The 17,295-nt window shown below is 54.5% G+C and overlaps 1 protein-coding gene across 3 annotated transcripts in view; it reads left to right on the top strand.

Moving 5' to 3' along the window:
• Positions 1 to 17,295, top strand: part of EPHA10 (EPH receptor A10) — a 44,668-nt gene that overhangs the window by 13,468 nt on the left and 13,905 nt on the right. For all 3 annotated transcript variants that reach the window (XR_008820709.1, XM_056331320.1, XM_056331321.1), the window contains exons 4-7: positions 6,347 to 6,502; positions 7,276 to 7,617; positions 14,270 to 14,394; positions 16,626 to 16,788. Coding sequence is in view for 2 of the 3 variants with exons in the window: in XM_056331320.1 (XP_056187295.1) it covers positions 6,347 to 6,502; positions 7,276 to 7,617; positions 14,270 to 14,394; positions 16,626 to 16,788 (786 nt within the window). In the remaining variant the exon portion in view is untranslated. The remainder of the gene's footprint in view (positions 1 to 6,346; positions 6,503 to 7,275; positions 7,618 to 14,269; positions 14,395 to 16,625; positions 16,789 to 17,295) is intronic.

Genomic DNA, 17,295 nt, shown 5'->3' with positions numbered 1-17,295 from the left:
AATAATGTTTTCCTTAAGAAGCAGCGTCACCATTGCATGGCGCGTGGCCTGGGTGCGGGGGTTGTGGTGGTCCATAGCCACATCCCGGTCCAGAAGGGGAAGGGGGACTGTGGCCGAAGGCGAGCGGACACCGTGCCGGTGTCTGTCGCTGGTTTGATGCGGGTGGCCTGAGAAGCGCAGCCCCGGAGCAGCATCCTGAAATGGTCTCTAGAAGGGTCCTCCTGAGCTGCACCCCAGGTGGGACCCCCAGGCCAGTCCTCCTCCGTCTGTGGCACAGCGCGGTGCGACTGGGGATGCAGAGAAGGGAACACACGCGTTGCACACACATTTTTTCCAGCTACAGCGTCAGGCAGGGAGGGTGTTTGATGGGTTTTGCCTGATTTTGTATTAACATGTATTTGTCTGGGTTAAGTAGTTTTATTCCTAAATCCATCATATGAAGCATTTTCAGCTTAGTGTTTAATCTTCCCTCTGTGCTCATTCTCTAGTATTTTATTCTAAGCTTCAGTATTTACTTAGGTCTCGACCCGTTCCTCTCTGCAAAGTGATGAACACGTTTTAATTAAAGACACTCATGTAAGTTGCAGGAAATGGATGTTTCGTTTTACTGGACCCAGTGCTGTGTCTGGGGCAGCGTTGGTGAATGCTCACGTTTGCCTGTTGAAACCCATGCAGAATTTACAAAAGATGCCGCAGCTGATGCAGCTACCTGGTGCAGAGCAGCTGGACACTCGCGCAAGGTCGGGCACGGATGGGGCATCACTGCCTCAGCTGGCAGCGGGACCAACGCTGTGTACGGGTGCGGGAAAGTCGCGTTGGACTCAGCTGAGCAGCTGAGAGTTGCGCAGCCGAGATGGAGAGCCTCTGCGCCGGCTTCCACCGTGGAAGTGGAATTTGCTTCTGCAGCATTTCCATCACAGACTTCTCCACTGAGCTGGCACAGGGGGGGTCCTGCCTTCCTCCCACTGCTGCTGAGACGTGCCGCATCTCCCCAGGGGCACAGCTACCTGGTCCCCAGGCGTGCAGTCCCTGGGACAGGTGGTGGAGGGGGAATTGCCTTAAAACTTGCCAGAGTTACAGGATTGCACCTTCACTCGCTCACCCAGGCTGTCTGCTCTTCTAAAGAACATTGCCTTTTCCCTAAGTGGCGAGTTGCTGCCCTGCCCGTGCAGTTGGTCAGGGAGGTGCTGCTCAGCCCTGCTCGTGGCAAGGTTGCACGTGGAAGCAGTGAGTCTGTGGGGAAGGGATGCTCCCCGGCCGGCAGCTGTGCACAGAGCTCAGCTGCCCCGTGGGAGAGTGCTGGCACGAGCAGCGCCCGTCCAAGTGGCTGCTGGAATAGCGTTCAGTCTTCGCTCTCATTTGCTTAAAAGCCAGTTGTGTGGGAACCAGCATGCAGAGCACTTACAGAGGAAAGCTGTGGATCCTTATGGGTCAGCTTTTGCCTTTCATTGTGCAGTTGGTGTGTGGGCTGGACCTCCAGAGACCTGGGTCCTGTTGTTGGCCCTGAGTGTCCTGTTGGCTTCGTGCAAATCATGCAGTTGTTCTGTCCCAGCTTCCCACTTGTCAGTGTGGTTAACGTTCCCATAGTTCAAAACCAAAACAAAGGTTAATTTAATGTTTAATGTTGCAGCGGTGGGTGTCATAAGTGCACAGCAAAAAAGGTTGCTGACCAGCTGGTAAATACTGCCAGGGTGATTAATAACTGCTGCATGCAAAATCTTGACCATGCTTCACTTGAACAGCGCCTATGATCAACCCTGGAGCTCACACAGCCTGTTCCCTGCACTCAGGTTGTGCTGCTGCATGCCCTTAGTGAATCGCTTCCAACCACCGTTCATCGATTAACACGATAAAGCTGCTCAAACTCGGGTGCATTTTGCCGATTAATCTCTTCTGCCATTTTTTAAGCCAAGATTTGAACACGCAGCTAACTGTGGCTTAGCAAATGTTGAGATCCTCACTGGTGAAGGAAAAGCTTCAGCATCTTCGGAGCTGTGACTGAGTCTCTGGCTGGAGAGGAAGGTTATGCCTAGTTGCTGCTGATGGAAAAATGTAGTTGGCAGGCTTCATGGTGCTGTGAGCTGGAGATGTCTGAACTGCTGGGCGAGGAGGAAATTGAAGCTGTCCCATGCCAGTTGAGTAGGAAACCATGCGTTTTTCAGCCCTGCATCCTCAATTGCCCCTGCTCTCCCTGTGGCACAGCCTAAGCATGAGAGAGGACGTTGCCTTCTCCTCTTGATAGAGCCATCCGCTCTTGTCCGAGGAGCTGCGGCAGATGAGTCAGTGAGAGAGAAACCTTTCCCGTGGGTGCGTCATGCCGGGTAATCTGCCAGGCTGCAGCACAAATCAATGTTGCTTGTTCTGCTGCTAGTCTGATCGTGTGTGCATACAGTGTTATATCAAGGAGGGAATGCGCTCTCTCTGTCAGTGAAATGAATAAGGCATGCCTGGTGAACAAGGAGTAGCCTGTGTGGGCAGCGATGATGGAGCTGGAGAGAGGCAATTAATCTGCCTGACCCATCCAGCTGCTTCTCTTTGGCTCTAGGAGAATGTAATATTGAATTTTATTACTTAATAATTATGTTGCGGTAGCACCAGAAGACAAGGAATAGGATAGAAAATAGTGTACAAAAAAGAGAATTTCATTTTATAAATTGATGGTCTGATCTCTTTAGAGCTGTCACATACCCACTGCAAAAATGAGCACTGCGAAATAACAGGGACACCTAAGCCAGCTGGGGACCAAGAAAAACACTTGTAGGATGAGGTGGAAGAGGGTGGGAGTTTATCTGAGAAAAGAAACAGAGATGCACACATGATGCGTCACATGTCCTGGGGCACTTTTGTTCTTCTCAAGTGTAAGATTCAGACAAACAAGGGATAAAATTAACAAGCAAGCCCACCGGCAGAGCTGCACCCAGGCTTCTCGTGGGACGCGCTCGCACAGGGTCGTGGTGCCTGTGTTACTGGGAAATGCAAATCGAGGCGTTTGTAATGCCAGTTATTAACGGACATCTCTTCTGACAGACACTCTTGTGAAGGCACTTCTAGCCATTGGGAAACAGGGAGGAACAGCCTGAAAGATGCTTCTAATTGAAAACGTTCAATTTCCTGCAACGAGATGTCAAATTTATGTGACTGTCAGGCTCGCCTTTAAATCCAAGGAAGCGTGTGCTGGGTTTAGTGCTCAGGTCCCATCAAGTTTGTAAACAAGATTGATTTTTCTGTCCTGCCTGACAGAGGGTGCGAGCAGGAATCTCGCACCAGTGTTCAGGCGTTGATGCCGTAATGAGATCAGCTTTTCCCCGTGTGGAGGGATGAGCTCGAGCTGGAGCCACAGCTGATGGGGACTGCAGCTGATGCGCAGCACTGAATCCCGCGAGCACCCATCCTGGCTCTGCTCCTTGGGCGTGTGTCCCCATCCCCTCCAGCTGCCGGGAGAGGGCCTGGCTCTGGCAGCGTGAGCCCTGGGCGGGCAGCGTGGGGTCAGGGCTCTGCCGATTCCCGGCACGGGCGGTGTTTGGCTCGCTGTTGGTGGCCCTTCCAGCAGGGACCTCCGAGGGCTCAGCGCGCGCTGGGTTTCCCTGCTGGAATGGGGCTGCCTTCTCCGGTGCGGTAGGATGTGCTCTCGGGCTGCTGCTCTCTGGAGCACTGCATGCTGTGTGCAGGGCGCTGGTGATGTTTCTGCCCTGTGTTGTGGTCCGTGCTGCCTAAATAAAAGCAAAAACAAACTATGTCTCCGTTATGTGAACGCAACACTGGTTTTGGTTTGGTTTCTCAAATAGAAAGAGGAAGTTTGAAGTTTTGGGAGCAATTTAAACATTTGCTGGTTTTTCCTGGTTTATCTGGCACCCTAGGTAGGGAATGGCATTTACTATGCATTGTGGCTCGCTGTCTTAATCTTCTTTCTCTGTTGCGTTTGTCGAGCCCATGCTTTTAAGGGCTAGCTTTATGTGGTGTTGGAGGTGTGCAGACTGTGAGCCAGGAGAGGTGGCTGCAGAGCCACGGGCTCACCAGTTCCATACTGGCAGCGGCTGTTGCTGAGAGTTGCAAGATCAAGGAGCAAATGTTGATTCTTCTTCCTAGAAATGCATGTTTTCCTAGAAATGCATGTTTTCCTAGAAATCCCTCCTCTAGCACCTCTTGGGAGCGGATGCTCCAGCTGTCTGGCCAGCACTGATGGTGGATGAAGGCATCTGGGTTCCCCTTGCAGCCAGTGAGGGCAACGAGGACTCCTGGCACATGGATCACCTCGCCCAGTGCCCACGTCGCAGGCAGGTCAGGCAGGCAAGGAATGCCTGTGTGTCTCCGGTGACCACTGTGGGTCCTGATGTCCAGCTTGGTCACAAGCTCAGCTGGCCAGAGCCCACTGGCCTTTGTGTCTGGATGACTGCACATGTGCTGAAACGTGTTGTCTTGTCCAGTTTAGCTAGGAACCGCAGCCGGGAGGAGCCCAGGAATCATCGGGTAATTTTGGTCCCCTCATTTTTTAAAAAATTGTGGGTTTTTTTGTTTTGTTTTGTTTTCCATTTTAACAATTTAACTCTTCAGTTTTGCTATGGAAATGTAATGTTGAGTTGACACCGGTTGAAAAGTTGCAATTTCCATTCCAGATACAAGGAAGTCTCTTTTCATTACTTGGGCATGAGTGGAACGGGCTTGAGGAGGCCAAATCTGCTGCTTTCTGCAGACTTTGCTTGCATTGGGTGACATGACAGCGCAAGATCTTGTCTGGCAAGGAGTGAGGCTTTTAGGCAGCTCTTGAAAGGCTGTATCTGTTATGTAAGAAAAGCAAAAATCTCTCATGTGTGTTGCTGCTCTCAGCTCTGCCAAGCCAGTGTCAGTCGTGTGCCAGCGGCCAGGGATGGAGGGAGCACTGGGAGCACAAACCTCAGCCCCGGTGCTGCGGTCCCTCCCCGTGTGTGACCACAGGGCACTGAATTTCTGAAGGCCTTGTGGTAGGTGAAATAACCTCCCTGGAAAGGTTCACCCCTTTCCAGCATCCCAGGGAAGGATCCTGTCCGCCCTGTGCTGTGCCTAGTGCTTTGTCCTCAGATCACAGCTGTAGCTGCCAGTTTTATATCATGCTAAAAATTAATGAAGCAGAGTGCACTGGAATAATCTGCATTAAAAGGAACGCTCTCAGCAGCCAGCTCCTTAAAAATGATAAGAGAGGGGACTGCGTTAGTGGAGCTGTTCATCTAGGAACTTTACAAGTGATTAAGTTTAAATATTCAGGGAGCTGATGAAGGGGTAGCAGACAGCAGCAGCACATCAAGAAGATGAAGCCAAGCAAAACATGAGTGCTTCTGTTTGGCTTTGAAATCCAGGTGAGAAAACCCCCTGCCCCTCATGCTGGCCTCGCTGGGGGTCACCTCTCAGCACCGAGGGGCTGCCACGCCTGCCCCATCCCCGATGGCTGGGGACACCTGGCCACGGCAGGCATGTGTCTGCGTGCAGGCTGCTTCCCTTTCAGATGTTTCAGGGTCAAAGTGAAGCGGTTGCGAAGTGCTTTGTGGAGTTTTGCAGCCTTTTTTGTTGTTCTTGGCAAGTGTTAAGTCTCTCATGCAGGACTAGCTTCTGGGTGTCCTGCTAGGAGCGTCCTTTGTAGGCTGCATGCTGCTTGTAGGAAAGACCAAGCAAATCCTTGACCAGTGTGTGAATTGCTTGTTTGAGTATCAAAGGTACTTTTCAAAGGGTAAGGTAAGCCTGAGTATGACCTATAAAAGCAAATTTGTACTACTGTTGTTTGACTTCAGCACGTATCTCGCTGCCCACAGTGACTGCTCTATAATCCACAACGATAAATCTGTAGCTGCCAGTGACATGGCCTTGTGACTTGGGTGTGTATATGAAGCTCTGGTGACTGATAAGGTCTCCAGCATCTCCGTTTTGAATATTCCTCCCCTTTTTGGGGTTGTTGCTGAGTCTTGCTGTGGCTCCCATGTCATTTCTGTTCTGCTCACCTGTTTCTGAACCCTAAGCCATGGGTTTGCCACATGCTGCATCTTTTTGCAGCTGCTTTGTTCCCATATGTCCCTCCGGCTCCCTTCACACATTGCCCCAGCTGATGTCTGACCACTCCTCCAGCCCCATGAAAGAACCTCCCAGCCTGGAAGTCAGTGCAGAGCTACAGTGTCCCAATGGCCCTTCTGGGTCAGACCGAAGGCACATCTCTTGGAGCCAGGATCGTGGAGGTGCTCAGGGACGGTAGCTTGGAGGGCGGTATCTGCTGGCTGGTGGCAGGCAAAGGATGTCCCAGGAAACGAGGCAGTGCAGTCTTCAAATGTGTCCCTCATTCGCCTCGTGGTGTTCTTCCCATAATTTCCTCTCTCTGTCTTTTCAGCTTGCCTTCCTGGATTTTACAAGCCTTCCCTCCGTCTCCCTCTCTGCTCTCCTTGCCCTGAGCACAGCTTCACACATGAGGAAGCCTCCACGTTCTGTTCGTGCCAGAAGAACTACTCCAGGTCTCCGTCAGACCCACCATCTGCCTCCTGTACACGTACGTCTCGCTGAAGCGGCAGCTCTTTGCAAAGCGAGGAAGCGGGGGTCCCGGCGCCGTGTCCGTCCTGCGGCGCAGAGCCGAGCGGGGTCCCGGCAGGCTGTCCCAGCCTGGCACCCTGCCAGCACCGGGCGCTAGCCCACGGGAGCCGCGCTTGGGCACGTGTGTGCTGGGGGGGTCTGCCCTGCGGACTGCCACGGTGGGGAGGGGCTGGAGGGGCTGCCCCTATACCGCGGAGCGTGCAGGCTGAGGCAGCAGTCTGGTGAGACAGATGAGTGGTGGGGCTTGCAGACTCCCTGGTAAAACTAGGGCACAGTCATTTAGTCAATATAGTTCAGAGATTTTAATTAAATGGCCTCTAGTTAATTGGATTGGACTCCAACCGCTCCAGTGATGGATGCGGTGCAACTGCCTGCACAGCGATGAGAAACCCGCTTTACCCGAGAGCGAGCATGGGGGGCAGCGGGCAGCCGGCGCTGGGGGTCCCCTGAGCCGAACCCCGGGAGGTGCCAGGTCTGGCCAGGCACTTGTCACACGCTGTGTGAGCTCTGGCTCGCTGCGCGTACACATCCCTCCTGCAGGGATCCTCCGTTGGGTGTCCCCACCATGCCACACGTGTCAGTGCATCCGTGTCCCCTCGTGCTGCCACGTGCTGTGGCTGCCTGGGACCGCGCTCTCTTGCCATGCCACTGGTGCCTGTGCTGCTGCTCCCAGAGGACCCATCGGTTTGCCCTCCTCCCGGGGCACCCGTGTGCAGACTCTTCTGCTTCCAGGTCCACCCTCTGCCCCGAGGAACCTGGTCTACAGCCTGCGGCAGACATCGCTGGTGCTGGAGTGGAGTGCCCCTGCCGATGCGGGCGGCCGAAGCGACCTGACCTACAGCCTGTGGTGTGGCCGCTGCCCAGCAGCTCTGCGGGGCCGCTGCGAGCAGTGTGGCAGCAGCGTGGGCTTCGTGCCGCAGCAGACGGGGCTCGTGGACCGGACCGTCACCCTGGTGAACCTGCTGCCTCATGTCAACTACACCATCCGTGTGGCAGCTGTCAACGGTGTCTCAGGCATCAGCCCGCTGTGGGGGCAGCAGTACGCCGAGGTCAACATCTCCACCGGCCTCACAGGTACGGTGTAACGCTGAGGACGATCGTTGCCTCGGCCCCACTGCACCAAAAGGACAGTTGCCTGCGCTGTCACTTCTGTGTCACCTCTGGGGTGCTCAGGTCGCTCAGCGGCCGGGTCTGTGGCCTCGCTGCCGGGAGGACGCGGGGTCTGGAGGTGGTGTGGGCACCGTCCTCACGCGCTGCACACCTGGTGCTGCGGCCGTGCTCTGATTCCTCTCGGCTTGCTCCAGTGGTGCAGACGTGGTGCTTGGCAGCGGTGGGCAGGAGGGGGGAGATGGAGACCGACCTGCAGCACGCCCAGGGGGCCCCAGTTGGTACTGTGGGGAGGTGAGGAGCTGGCTGGGCTGCAGGAGCCCGTGGCCCCACATGGCAGTGAGGTGGATGGTGACAGCTTGGGCTCCAAAGGGACGAGTCTGCTTTGTGATCCAGCTGCAGTTTGAATTTACAAATCACCAAAAAGTGCCTTCAAAGAAGCGACATTTTCAGCCCATTCACAAAAACCCTTCCTTAAAATAAGTAATTCAAATATTGGCTATCCTTTGGAAAGAAAAAAAGTGCTTTCATCTCTCTCCTGTGCTGATTTGTGGCATCATTTCTTACTGTAAGTGTCTCCTTCCACATTTTGCGTTTCTGTTCCTGGAGGAGAGGGGATGTGAGCACCCAGCCTGTGCGGTTGTTAGCTGTGCCTAAGGAAAGTCAGCTCTGGCTTGTTGTGTCCTTGTCTGTTCCTCTGCGGTTATGTTGTTAATTTGTTTGAAACCCCTTTGCCAAGCCATAGCTAATGGAGACAGATGATCCTCACGTACCTCTTGGCAGGAATTGGCCAACAATTTCATCTGAAGAGATTAAACTTTGATCTTGTTATAGATAATTTTCCCACCACTTGATCAAATGTTTTTGCGCGTGTTGTTGCTTTCTCTTCCCCCATGTAGTAATTTCTGTGAATCTGTTGGGTGGATGCTGTGCTGCAGGCTGCTCTTCACTGGAGGTGTCACTCCTCATTAGGATCTTTGCTGTTCAGGGATGGATTTAGCTCTGGGAAGATCTTCTGTCTCCTGAGCTCAGTCTATTCTTGAGCCAGTGTACAAGCTAGGGAGGGGTGAGCTTAACGAGGTCTTACAACAAGCTGTTCCTCCAGAGGCTCCTGCCTGGTGTCAGGCAGCGGGACCAGTGCCCTGGGGCTGCCTCCTCGCCTGGAGCTTCAGGTCTGAGCTGGGGACAAGGGGTGGGTAAAGGCAGCAAGTGCCGTGTCCTCTAGGAGTGAAGCAACGAGTCCGCGACGCCAGCCCACGCCTTGCACCTTTGGCTGTTTGGTGCAGCTTTTCTTCTGGGCGAGTGGGAATCTCAACCCCTTGCTCAACTCTACACGCTCCTGAAGGAACTGAAATACGCATAAAGAATACGGCATAATTAATCTTGTAATCTGCTCAAAATCAATGTCTCTTGTCGAGCTGTCAAGTCTCCGGATGCAGATGGTGGCTCAGAATTAGCTGAGCAGCTGAGGCTCAGCAAGTTTCTTGAAATACTGAAATTTTTTTGCTGCCGAAGGTGTCCCCTGCTGGGAGCAGTGTCGGGCAGGAGCCGCTCTGCCTGCGGGTGCCCAGGTGGCCCAGCTCCTCTCAGCAAAGGGGGAGAAGGGCGTCCCTGGGGAGGGGGCTTCTCAGCCTGCTTTGCCTGCAACGCCCCTCTCAGGCAAGAGCCCCTGGCTGTAGGGAAGGCAGCTCACTGGGTGCTGGTGGGCAGCGGGACGGGAGGGCTGGGGCCACGGGTGACAGGCAGAGCCGCTGTGCCGAGCGTGTCATCCCCGGCGAGTCCTGAGCCCTGACGCCCCTCGTCATCAAAGCCCGTGGCAGAGGTGCTGGACGGGGCTGGAGGTCAGGAGAAAGGGAGAGCACAGGGATGCCTGAAGCAGCGACGACGTCCTGGGCAGCTGCGATGCGGTGGTCTCAGAAGTAATTTGCAGCAGCAGGGAGGCTCTGGTTGCAGATATGCGGATTCAAAGGAAAAATTAAACAAAGAAACAAGACCCTATTTAGCTGTCAGATCCCCGCTTCTCTAAATATAGTGCTGAGTGCAGCTTTTGCACTGCCCTTCCCCTTCAGCAGTCACAAGAGTGAATTAGCATTTGTTCGTTGTATTTGCAGGGGAAAAGAAGAGATGCTATTTAGTCTGCAGGAGGCAAAATTAATACTGTGTTTTTTGTAATCTGGCCCCAGCATGGGACTAAATAAAAGTGTTTGAGGAGAGAACGGAGCTGTTTACCTGCAGGAGTAGAGCTGCATTAGCTATGTAAATGTACGCTCTGGGACGATGTCATTTATATTCCCGGCAGGGATCGGCTCCTATCTTAAAGGGCTTTTAAATCTGTTGCAGATTAATAATGCAGCCAGTGCCGAAATGCATTCTCCTGCCCGAGACTGTGAAGAAGTGGCTTGTGCTGAATTAGGCCCTCCGCAGCAGACCTCCCTGCACAGGCGGTGCGGCAGCGCCCGAGGAGCCGACCCCGAGGCGAGGGGGTGCGCTCGGGGGTCTTTGCCCTCCCTGCTGGGGGAACCAGCCCTGGAGGAGCTGCACGGTAACTGGGGAGGCTGCTTCCCTGGTTTGGGAAGAAGGACCCTGTGGCCAGAGTCGCCTGGGACAGCGCCCAGTGCATTTTCTGCGTGGGGGCGTTCATAACTGGTGGTGTTGCGAGCAGTGCTCATAACATAACCTACGGCAGTGTGAGCGTTGGGGGCATGGCAAGGTCTGTCCATCTGCTTGCTGCTCACCCCGCCTGGGCTCAGCGCTGCTGCCGGGCTGTGCCCTGCTCGTGCCTGCGTGCCCCGGCTCGGGGTGTGGGACTGCATCCCTGAGACGGCTGGGTGCAGGAGCCGGGGTGGGCGCCGAGTCGGCTCTCCCTGCTGCGTGACCTCTTGGTCCAGCTCTGTCATCAAGTGCGTGCTGTTGTCCCTCTCAAAGGGCCCCCTTCGGCGTGCGGATGCAGCAGGTCGCTCAGCGGAGGGACACGGTGCCCACACCCGGTTTGATGCCTTTTCTGCTGGTGTGCTGGTTAATTAACGGGAGAAAACTCACATACAATGGAAAGGAGTTTATAAAATCAGGCAGAGTGGTGAATAATTTAATGTTTGCTTTTTCAGAATAGAGGCAATGTTAGAGGAGCTTAAAATATTGATGGGAAACACATTTTTTTCACAGTGTGAAATGCTTTATAGTCTGTGTGATTTTTAATGCCTTTTAAACATGTTAGAGGCTAGTGCCTGCTTTTCTGGCATGTACCATGAGTTCTGCTCTACAGCCCATCGCTAAGTGAGTGTGATTTTTCCTGATGGCTTTGTTAACAGTCAGGACCACTTGTTCGGGTTTCTTCAGTCTGTTTGCTCGGCTCAGAGATACAGGAGGGCATCTGTGTGATATTTTATTAATGGGAATCATATAAAACAGCAAGGAGCACTTAACTTAGTTTACAGGAGCAAAACCAAAGTTAAGTGTCAGAGTGGCCTCAGCCGCCCATATCACTCGTTTCGTGGAACATGCAGGGACGTGCGCTGAAGCAGAGACCACAGGCTCCGTGGCGGGGATTCCCCCCAGCCCCAGCGATGAGAGCGGTGAGCGTGCCCATGTGCATTGCTGTTTGTGCACGTGGGTCAGTGCACGTTTATGCGACTGAAGGAAGCCGAGGATCTTTCTTTCTTTCTTTCTTCTTTTTTTATTCTTGTTGAAACACTTCTTACACGTGAAAATCATTCTCACCGCTCCTCCCCAAGAGCAAATGCCATGCTACAGCCTGCGCTAGCCTAGGCCTGGCTCTGGTGGGGGTAAGGAGCCATTTGCAGGGTTTGGAGCAAGAGCGTGCCAAGCTGGTGCCAAGCTGGTGCGAATTCGGTCGTACTCATTCTTGGTGCTTGAAGTGCTGCGAGGAGGCACGGGGCTTCCAGACGGTGTCGGCTGGGCAGAAGGTCTCTGGCAGAGGAGGGAACCTTTGCCGCACTGGGTGCTGCCACTGTGGGGGTGCAGCCGGGTGTGGGGAAGGCGGCAGCACCACATGCCACAGGGTCACCGCGCTGGAGGAGCCACCAGCCTCCCGAGTGCGACAAGTGTGGGCAAACCCGCGACAGGCCGGGACGCGGTGAAGTGTTTGGCAGCCTGGCGTGGGCAGGAGGGCTTGCTCCGTGGATGCCCGTGGAGATCTCTCTAGTCCTGCCTTTATCTTGATGCCTGAGAAGGAGGCAGACCTCAGCAAGGGTTTGTGCCACGGATTTGTGGTGCAGCCCCCCCTGGGGTCACATCCTGCATGGCCCAGTGGGAGCGTTAACAACCCTTCTGCTGTACTTCATGCTGCCGGGGGGAGCTTGCTCCTCCTTCTTTACCAGCGGACCGTTCAATATCCCCTTAAAGGTCAGCTCTGGAACCAGTGTTATCTACTCGGAGAATCATTTTTAAAAATGTCAAATGACACGGCAGGGTCGCAGTAGGGGGATGTGCGCAGGGGCTGGGAGCGAGCACGGGGGCTCCCAGCTGCCCTTCGGGGCTCTCGCTCCTTCCGGTTCCCTTCGGACTTGGAATCAAGGAGCAAACCATCATGAATAAAACATCAGAGGGACTTTTTTCTTCAGCAAAGATTAATGAGCTAGGTAATTTATTAAATACCAAGTTTCACAGATACTCAAGTTTACTTTCCAGGGACTCATTCCTCTCCGCAGGACACTCTGTGGGATAATCAGGGTCCAGCAAAATTCCCAGTTTGGTGGAGCAGCGGGACAAGCTAGAAACAGCCAATTTCCCTGTGCGGCTCGCACTGTGCCTGCTGCAGGGCCACTGGTGTAAGTGGGTGAATTGGTCAGTGCAGCCCCCTCACCCTGGTGTGCTCTGGCCCCCTGGTCTTACTGGGCTGATCCAGGGGCCACCCTTCCCCGAGGCAGGACCCTGCCTTCCAGCCGTGGCCAGGCTGGGTGGCCCAGAGCCACGGCTACTGGAGGCTTTTCTGCTGTTCCCCATCCTCTCCTCAGCTGAAGAGGAGACGTTCTGCCCCCTGACCAGGGCAGCTTGTGGCACTGCCCTGGGATAGCTGTGAAGACCTTACTCGATGTGTTCAGCCACTGGGGAGGTCAGTTTTTCTAATCAATCCTAACTTTCTCTCTGATCAGCCTAAAGCAGAACAAGGGGCTCCAACAGAAGCTTTATTTTCCCTGCTGAGATATTTAGTGTCTTTCTTGAACAGCACCTTTGCAGCAAAGACACCGATGTCCTAGCATGAGCCAGGCAGCCCCTTCCTCCCTGCTTTGCTGGGAGAACGCCCCGGCCGTGGGCAGATCATCGCGTCCGAGCCGCTGCTGCCTTGCTCTGGGTGGGCAGGGGATGCCGTGTCCTTGGCTGGCTCCTGAGATGCTGCAGACAGTCTGACAGGTCCAGCTGGCTTCCCGCTGGTGCCGGAGGCAGAGGCTTTTGGAAGAGCTGCTGGGATGCTGCCTGCAGGCAGGGAGCCCGGTGCAGGCAGAGCCACTGCCTGTCGGCTGCAGGAGCCGCATGGGTGCTGAGCACAGCTCAGCCCCTTGAAGGCAGGAGAAGGTGGTCAGAGGAGACGGCACGGAGGAGGCTTTGGGGAAGCGGGGCTGAGTGCAGCAGCATAAGGCAGGCAGACCCTTCTCTGCCGCTGCAAACAGCGAGGGCATCAGCATCGGGCAGAGAGCCTGCAGGTAGCTGGGGACAGCGAGCTGCCCGCCGCGCGCGGGAGAAGTCTGCTCCTTTGGAGCCAGGCCTGGTTAGAATAGTTGGCAAGTGCATCTTGCATAGTGAGACGAGCTAAATGGGAGCGCACGTGCCAGGGAGGAAGGTCCCGTGTGGAGCCCGTGCTAGCTGGAAACAGGCGGCTGCTGGGGCAGGGGCTGCATGCTCAGCAGCGGGTAGGGCAGCAGCTCTCCGGTGTCCCCAGCTGTTGGGGGGTGTGGGGCAGAGCCTGTGCCAGGGTGGCTGGAGAAGCCTTGGAGCATCCTGCAAGCCCTCCTGCTCAAAGGTTGTGTTTTGCATTTCAGAGACATCCTTAGCAGCAGGTTCAGAGCACTGGATGTTCCCCAGGCTCAGATCCCTCTGCAGCACTGTGGGCAGAGGGTGCCTTTAGGATTTCTTGCTTGGTTTTGGTTGGAGCATTACTAGCTGTCCACAGATTACAAAGCCATTGTATTTTGCCACCCTCTTCTCCTGTTGGATGATCACTAGCTTGGAGTTTGTCCTATTCCGGTCCTGATTCAGAGAGAGGGAACTGGTATCTGCGGAAGCAGCACGCTCTTCAGCTGTTTAAATTGTTGACGTTTTTACTGTGGCATCACAGTGCAGAAGCAGAAATGAAGTTATCACAGCTGAACACGTTTGGGCTGACACAGGACTCGCAGCCCAGCTGAATAAGAGGATAGAGATAAAATTCCTTGTAACCTGTCATCTCCTGGTTGCACTTCCTTGGCTGTTCAGAACCAAAGCATCCAAAGCGTGGTGGCACGCAGTCGCTGGCCATGTCCCTGGGGCTCTGCTTCCAACCTGGCAGGCTGCGCCAGGCTGGTGCAGGGGGGTCTGGGGGCTACTGGCCATGCTGCTGGAGCAGGGGGGATGCTCTGCCCCCAGCAGCACCGTGGCCACCTGCTGCTTCCCTCTGCTTTTTCAGTGCCAACTCCCATCACCGACATCCGCATGGATAAAGTCGAGCAGAAGAGCGTCTCCTTGTCGTGGCAGGAGCCGGGCTTCCCCACCACCAACGGCACCGAGTACGAGGTCAAGTACTATGAGAAGGTAGGCTCTGGGGACCGGCTCCAGTTATGGGTCGTTCCCCAGCTGACTCCCGGTGCTGCCCTCACCAGCCAGGTCTGCCCCTCGGGAGCGCGGTGCCAGGGTGCTGCATGTGCTGCGTGTGCTGCCCCCCCCCCACCCCGTGGGAAGGTGCCGTGGTGGGAAGGGGAGGGAGAGCCTTTCTGTGGACAGTGCTCTTGTGAAGATTTTGCTGGCACCTGAAAGCAAGAGGAGTGCTTCAAATGGCGGCCAGAAAGGTCTTTGCTTCTCCGACAGTGTTATGCATTTTGCTCCTGCAAGTTTTAGGAAATTCGGATTATTTGTAGAATTTACGTTGATTAGTGGGTTTTTTTTCCCTCCCCGTCTGTGCAGCAAGATTTCATCCAGTCCTAATGTTGACATCTCCCTGGGAGAAAGAGTAAAGCTAATAATTTTCATTCATTCATTCTTTTTTTTTAATGCGTTGGTTGGCTTTTTTTCAAGGACATTAGAAATCTGAGGTTTGGGTGTTTGCCATTAGCCAGCTAGACAGGGACTGCTAAACCGTACTGGGTTTCTAAATCTTTGACAAGATGACACCTGAATTCATAGCCTGCTCTCTGGGAAAGTGTTGGACCTCGTGGTCTTTACTGGTTTAGGACTGAGGGCCACCGAACCCATGACTTCAGTGAGCTATGAGTGTCTTCCACACAGCAGGGGCCACGAGCAGACATTTTTGACAGTGTCTTAATTTTAAAAATAGCTGTTGTTTGACAGGTGCGGTGGGATGAGAGTTTTAGAAGAAATACCGGTGGGCAGAGAACAGGGACAATGCTCTAAATCAAAATAAATGCAGTTTATGACACAGTTCCACAAATTACCTTATCTGCGTGTGCTCAGGCTCGTTATGAAACTGATTACATGTCAAGCAAACTGTGCAGGTGACATGTTGGCATTCTGTATTTAGAAACAAGCTACCGTGAAGCTGATTCATATTAATGTGATTTTCAGCATCTGATAGATTTGAAAGGAGGAATCTGTGGGTGAGGGCAAATGCTGAAGCCAGAGTTGGTAATTCCTTGCAAATGGGCTGCAGCAACGAGATGCCTAGGGTATGGGAAATGAGGAAACATCCTGCTTGGGTAGAGAATTGAAACTATAGTTTAGCAATTATTCACTGAAATGAGGCTCTTGATGCTGACACGAAAATCAACTTAGTTCCTAGTCTTTGCTTTTAAAGCTGTACTTTAACAACGGAGATTCAAAGGGAAAAGCGTATCAAACGGAAAATACACTTCACAGCAACGTCCCCGGCGCTGGGAGTGGTGCAGTGAGCGGCTGCTGCCTGCCCCCGCGCCAGACTGCAGGGCTGGGATGCTCGTGGGGCATCAGTGTGACGAGGGTGCAGCACGCCTGTGTGGGTCCGAGAGGGGCAGTGGGACACAGCCTGGCCCTGCTGCGGGTGGAAAGCAGCCTCAGATAACCCTGGCCTGGGCTGCGTCTTCTCACCAGGGCACTTGTTCGGAAGCATCTGACGTGGCTGAGCAAACAGCCTCTGCCGGCGGCTGTGGAGAGGTGTGGGGAGCTTTGTGGGAGCTGACAGGGTGGCTGGGGCTTGTTTGCTTTGCCAGCCCGGGGAAGCCGAGGCAGGGGGGTCTGCCGTGGGCAGGCAGTGCGGGTAGCCCAGCAGTGCCGCCAGCCAGGCAGAGCCCACCCTGCCTGCCCGCCCCAGCGGCGGGAGCGGGGCTGCCCAGCGTGCTGTCCCTTACTCGAAGCAGAGGGATCAGTCGGTCACTGAGCAAGTCAATAAAATCCCGGGGACCAAGACTGTTGGCAAACTCACCTGCCAGCTTTGATTACTCGGTATGTGCTTGTACACACGCGTTTACCGCGGGGCTTCAGTGGCTGTAGCACGGGAGCGGGAAGGGGCCGGTGGTGCCTGCAGCCGAGCCCCAGCGCGGGGGCAGGCGGGGGGGCAGGAGCTGTGTGGGGTGGCACAGCTGCTCCCCACTGCCCCGTCCTCCGCCTGTCTTCACAGCGCGTCATCTGGCTCCATCTGCCATTTTATGTGACCTTTCCATGTAATTTCTATTAATGAGACACCTAGTACATGTATTCTTTCTGTTGAAGGTTTTATGTTTAGATAGACTGTCCTGATGGGACCCAGAGGCGAGGCGAAGATACAGCTGTGCTGTGCCGGCTCCGTGGTGCAGCTGTCAGTCCAGCTAGATCTCGGGTATCTCATTATTTCACAGGATCAGAGAGATCAAAGTTACTCAACTGTGAAAACCACATCAACGGCCGTGACGGTCAATAACCTGAAGCCTGGCACACTCTATATTTTCCAAATCCGGACATCTTCCTCACCGGACTACGGAAATTACAACCCCAGTATTGAAGTGGAGACGCTGGCAGAGTGTAAGTGTTGGCAGAGCTCGTTGTCTCTTACGTGCGCACCTGTGGACATGAGGGTCTTGGAGCTGGGTCCTGGGGATGCTGCTGCTCCTGCCCCAGATGCTCTTGGATTTGTGGAGCAGCACCCGTTCCTCTGGGTCTAAGAGCAGGTACTTCCCAGGACTTGCTTTTAATTGACTTTAACAAGGTTGCTCCTGCTGGCCGGCCGGTCCTGGGGGTGTCTGTCCTCGCTCTTCTCAGCGCAGCGTCAGTGAGGGCAGCCAGCCTCTGGCTCCTCTCCGCTGCAGAGGCTGGGGACAGAGCCTCGACTCTTCGACTGAGATTGCCCAAGAAAGTGCTTAGCAGAGCTGGCGTGGCTGGGGATTGTTTTGCCTTGGCGTGGCGTTGGTGTGGGAACAGATCTCACCAGGTCCCTTTTATGGAGCCACCAAACGGGTGCTGGAAGGGAGCGAGCGTCGGTGTAAGCCGAGGGTGCAATCCTGCCTGGGTCTGTGAAGCTGTGCAGCCTGC

Source organism: Falco biarmicus, chromosome 3 (assembly GCF_023638135.1).
Source record: "Falco biarmicus isolate bFalBia1 chromosome 3, bFalBia1.pri, whole genome shotgun sequence".
Classification (NCBI taxonomy): Eukaryota; Metazoa; Chordata; class Aves; order Falconiformes; family Falconidae; genus Falco; species Falco biarmicus.
This window is presented reverse-complemented; position numbering and strand designations above follow the sequence as displayed.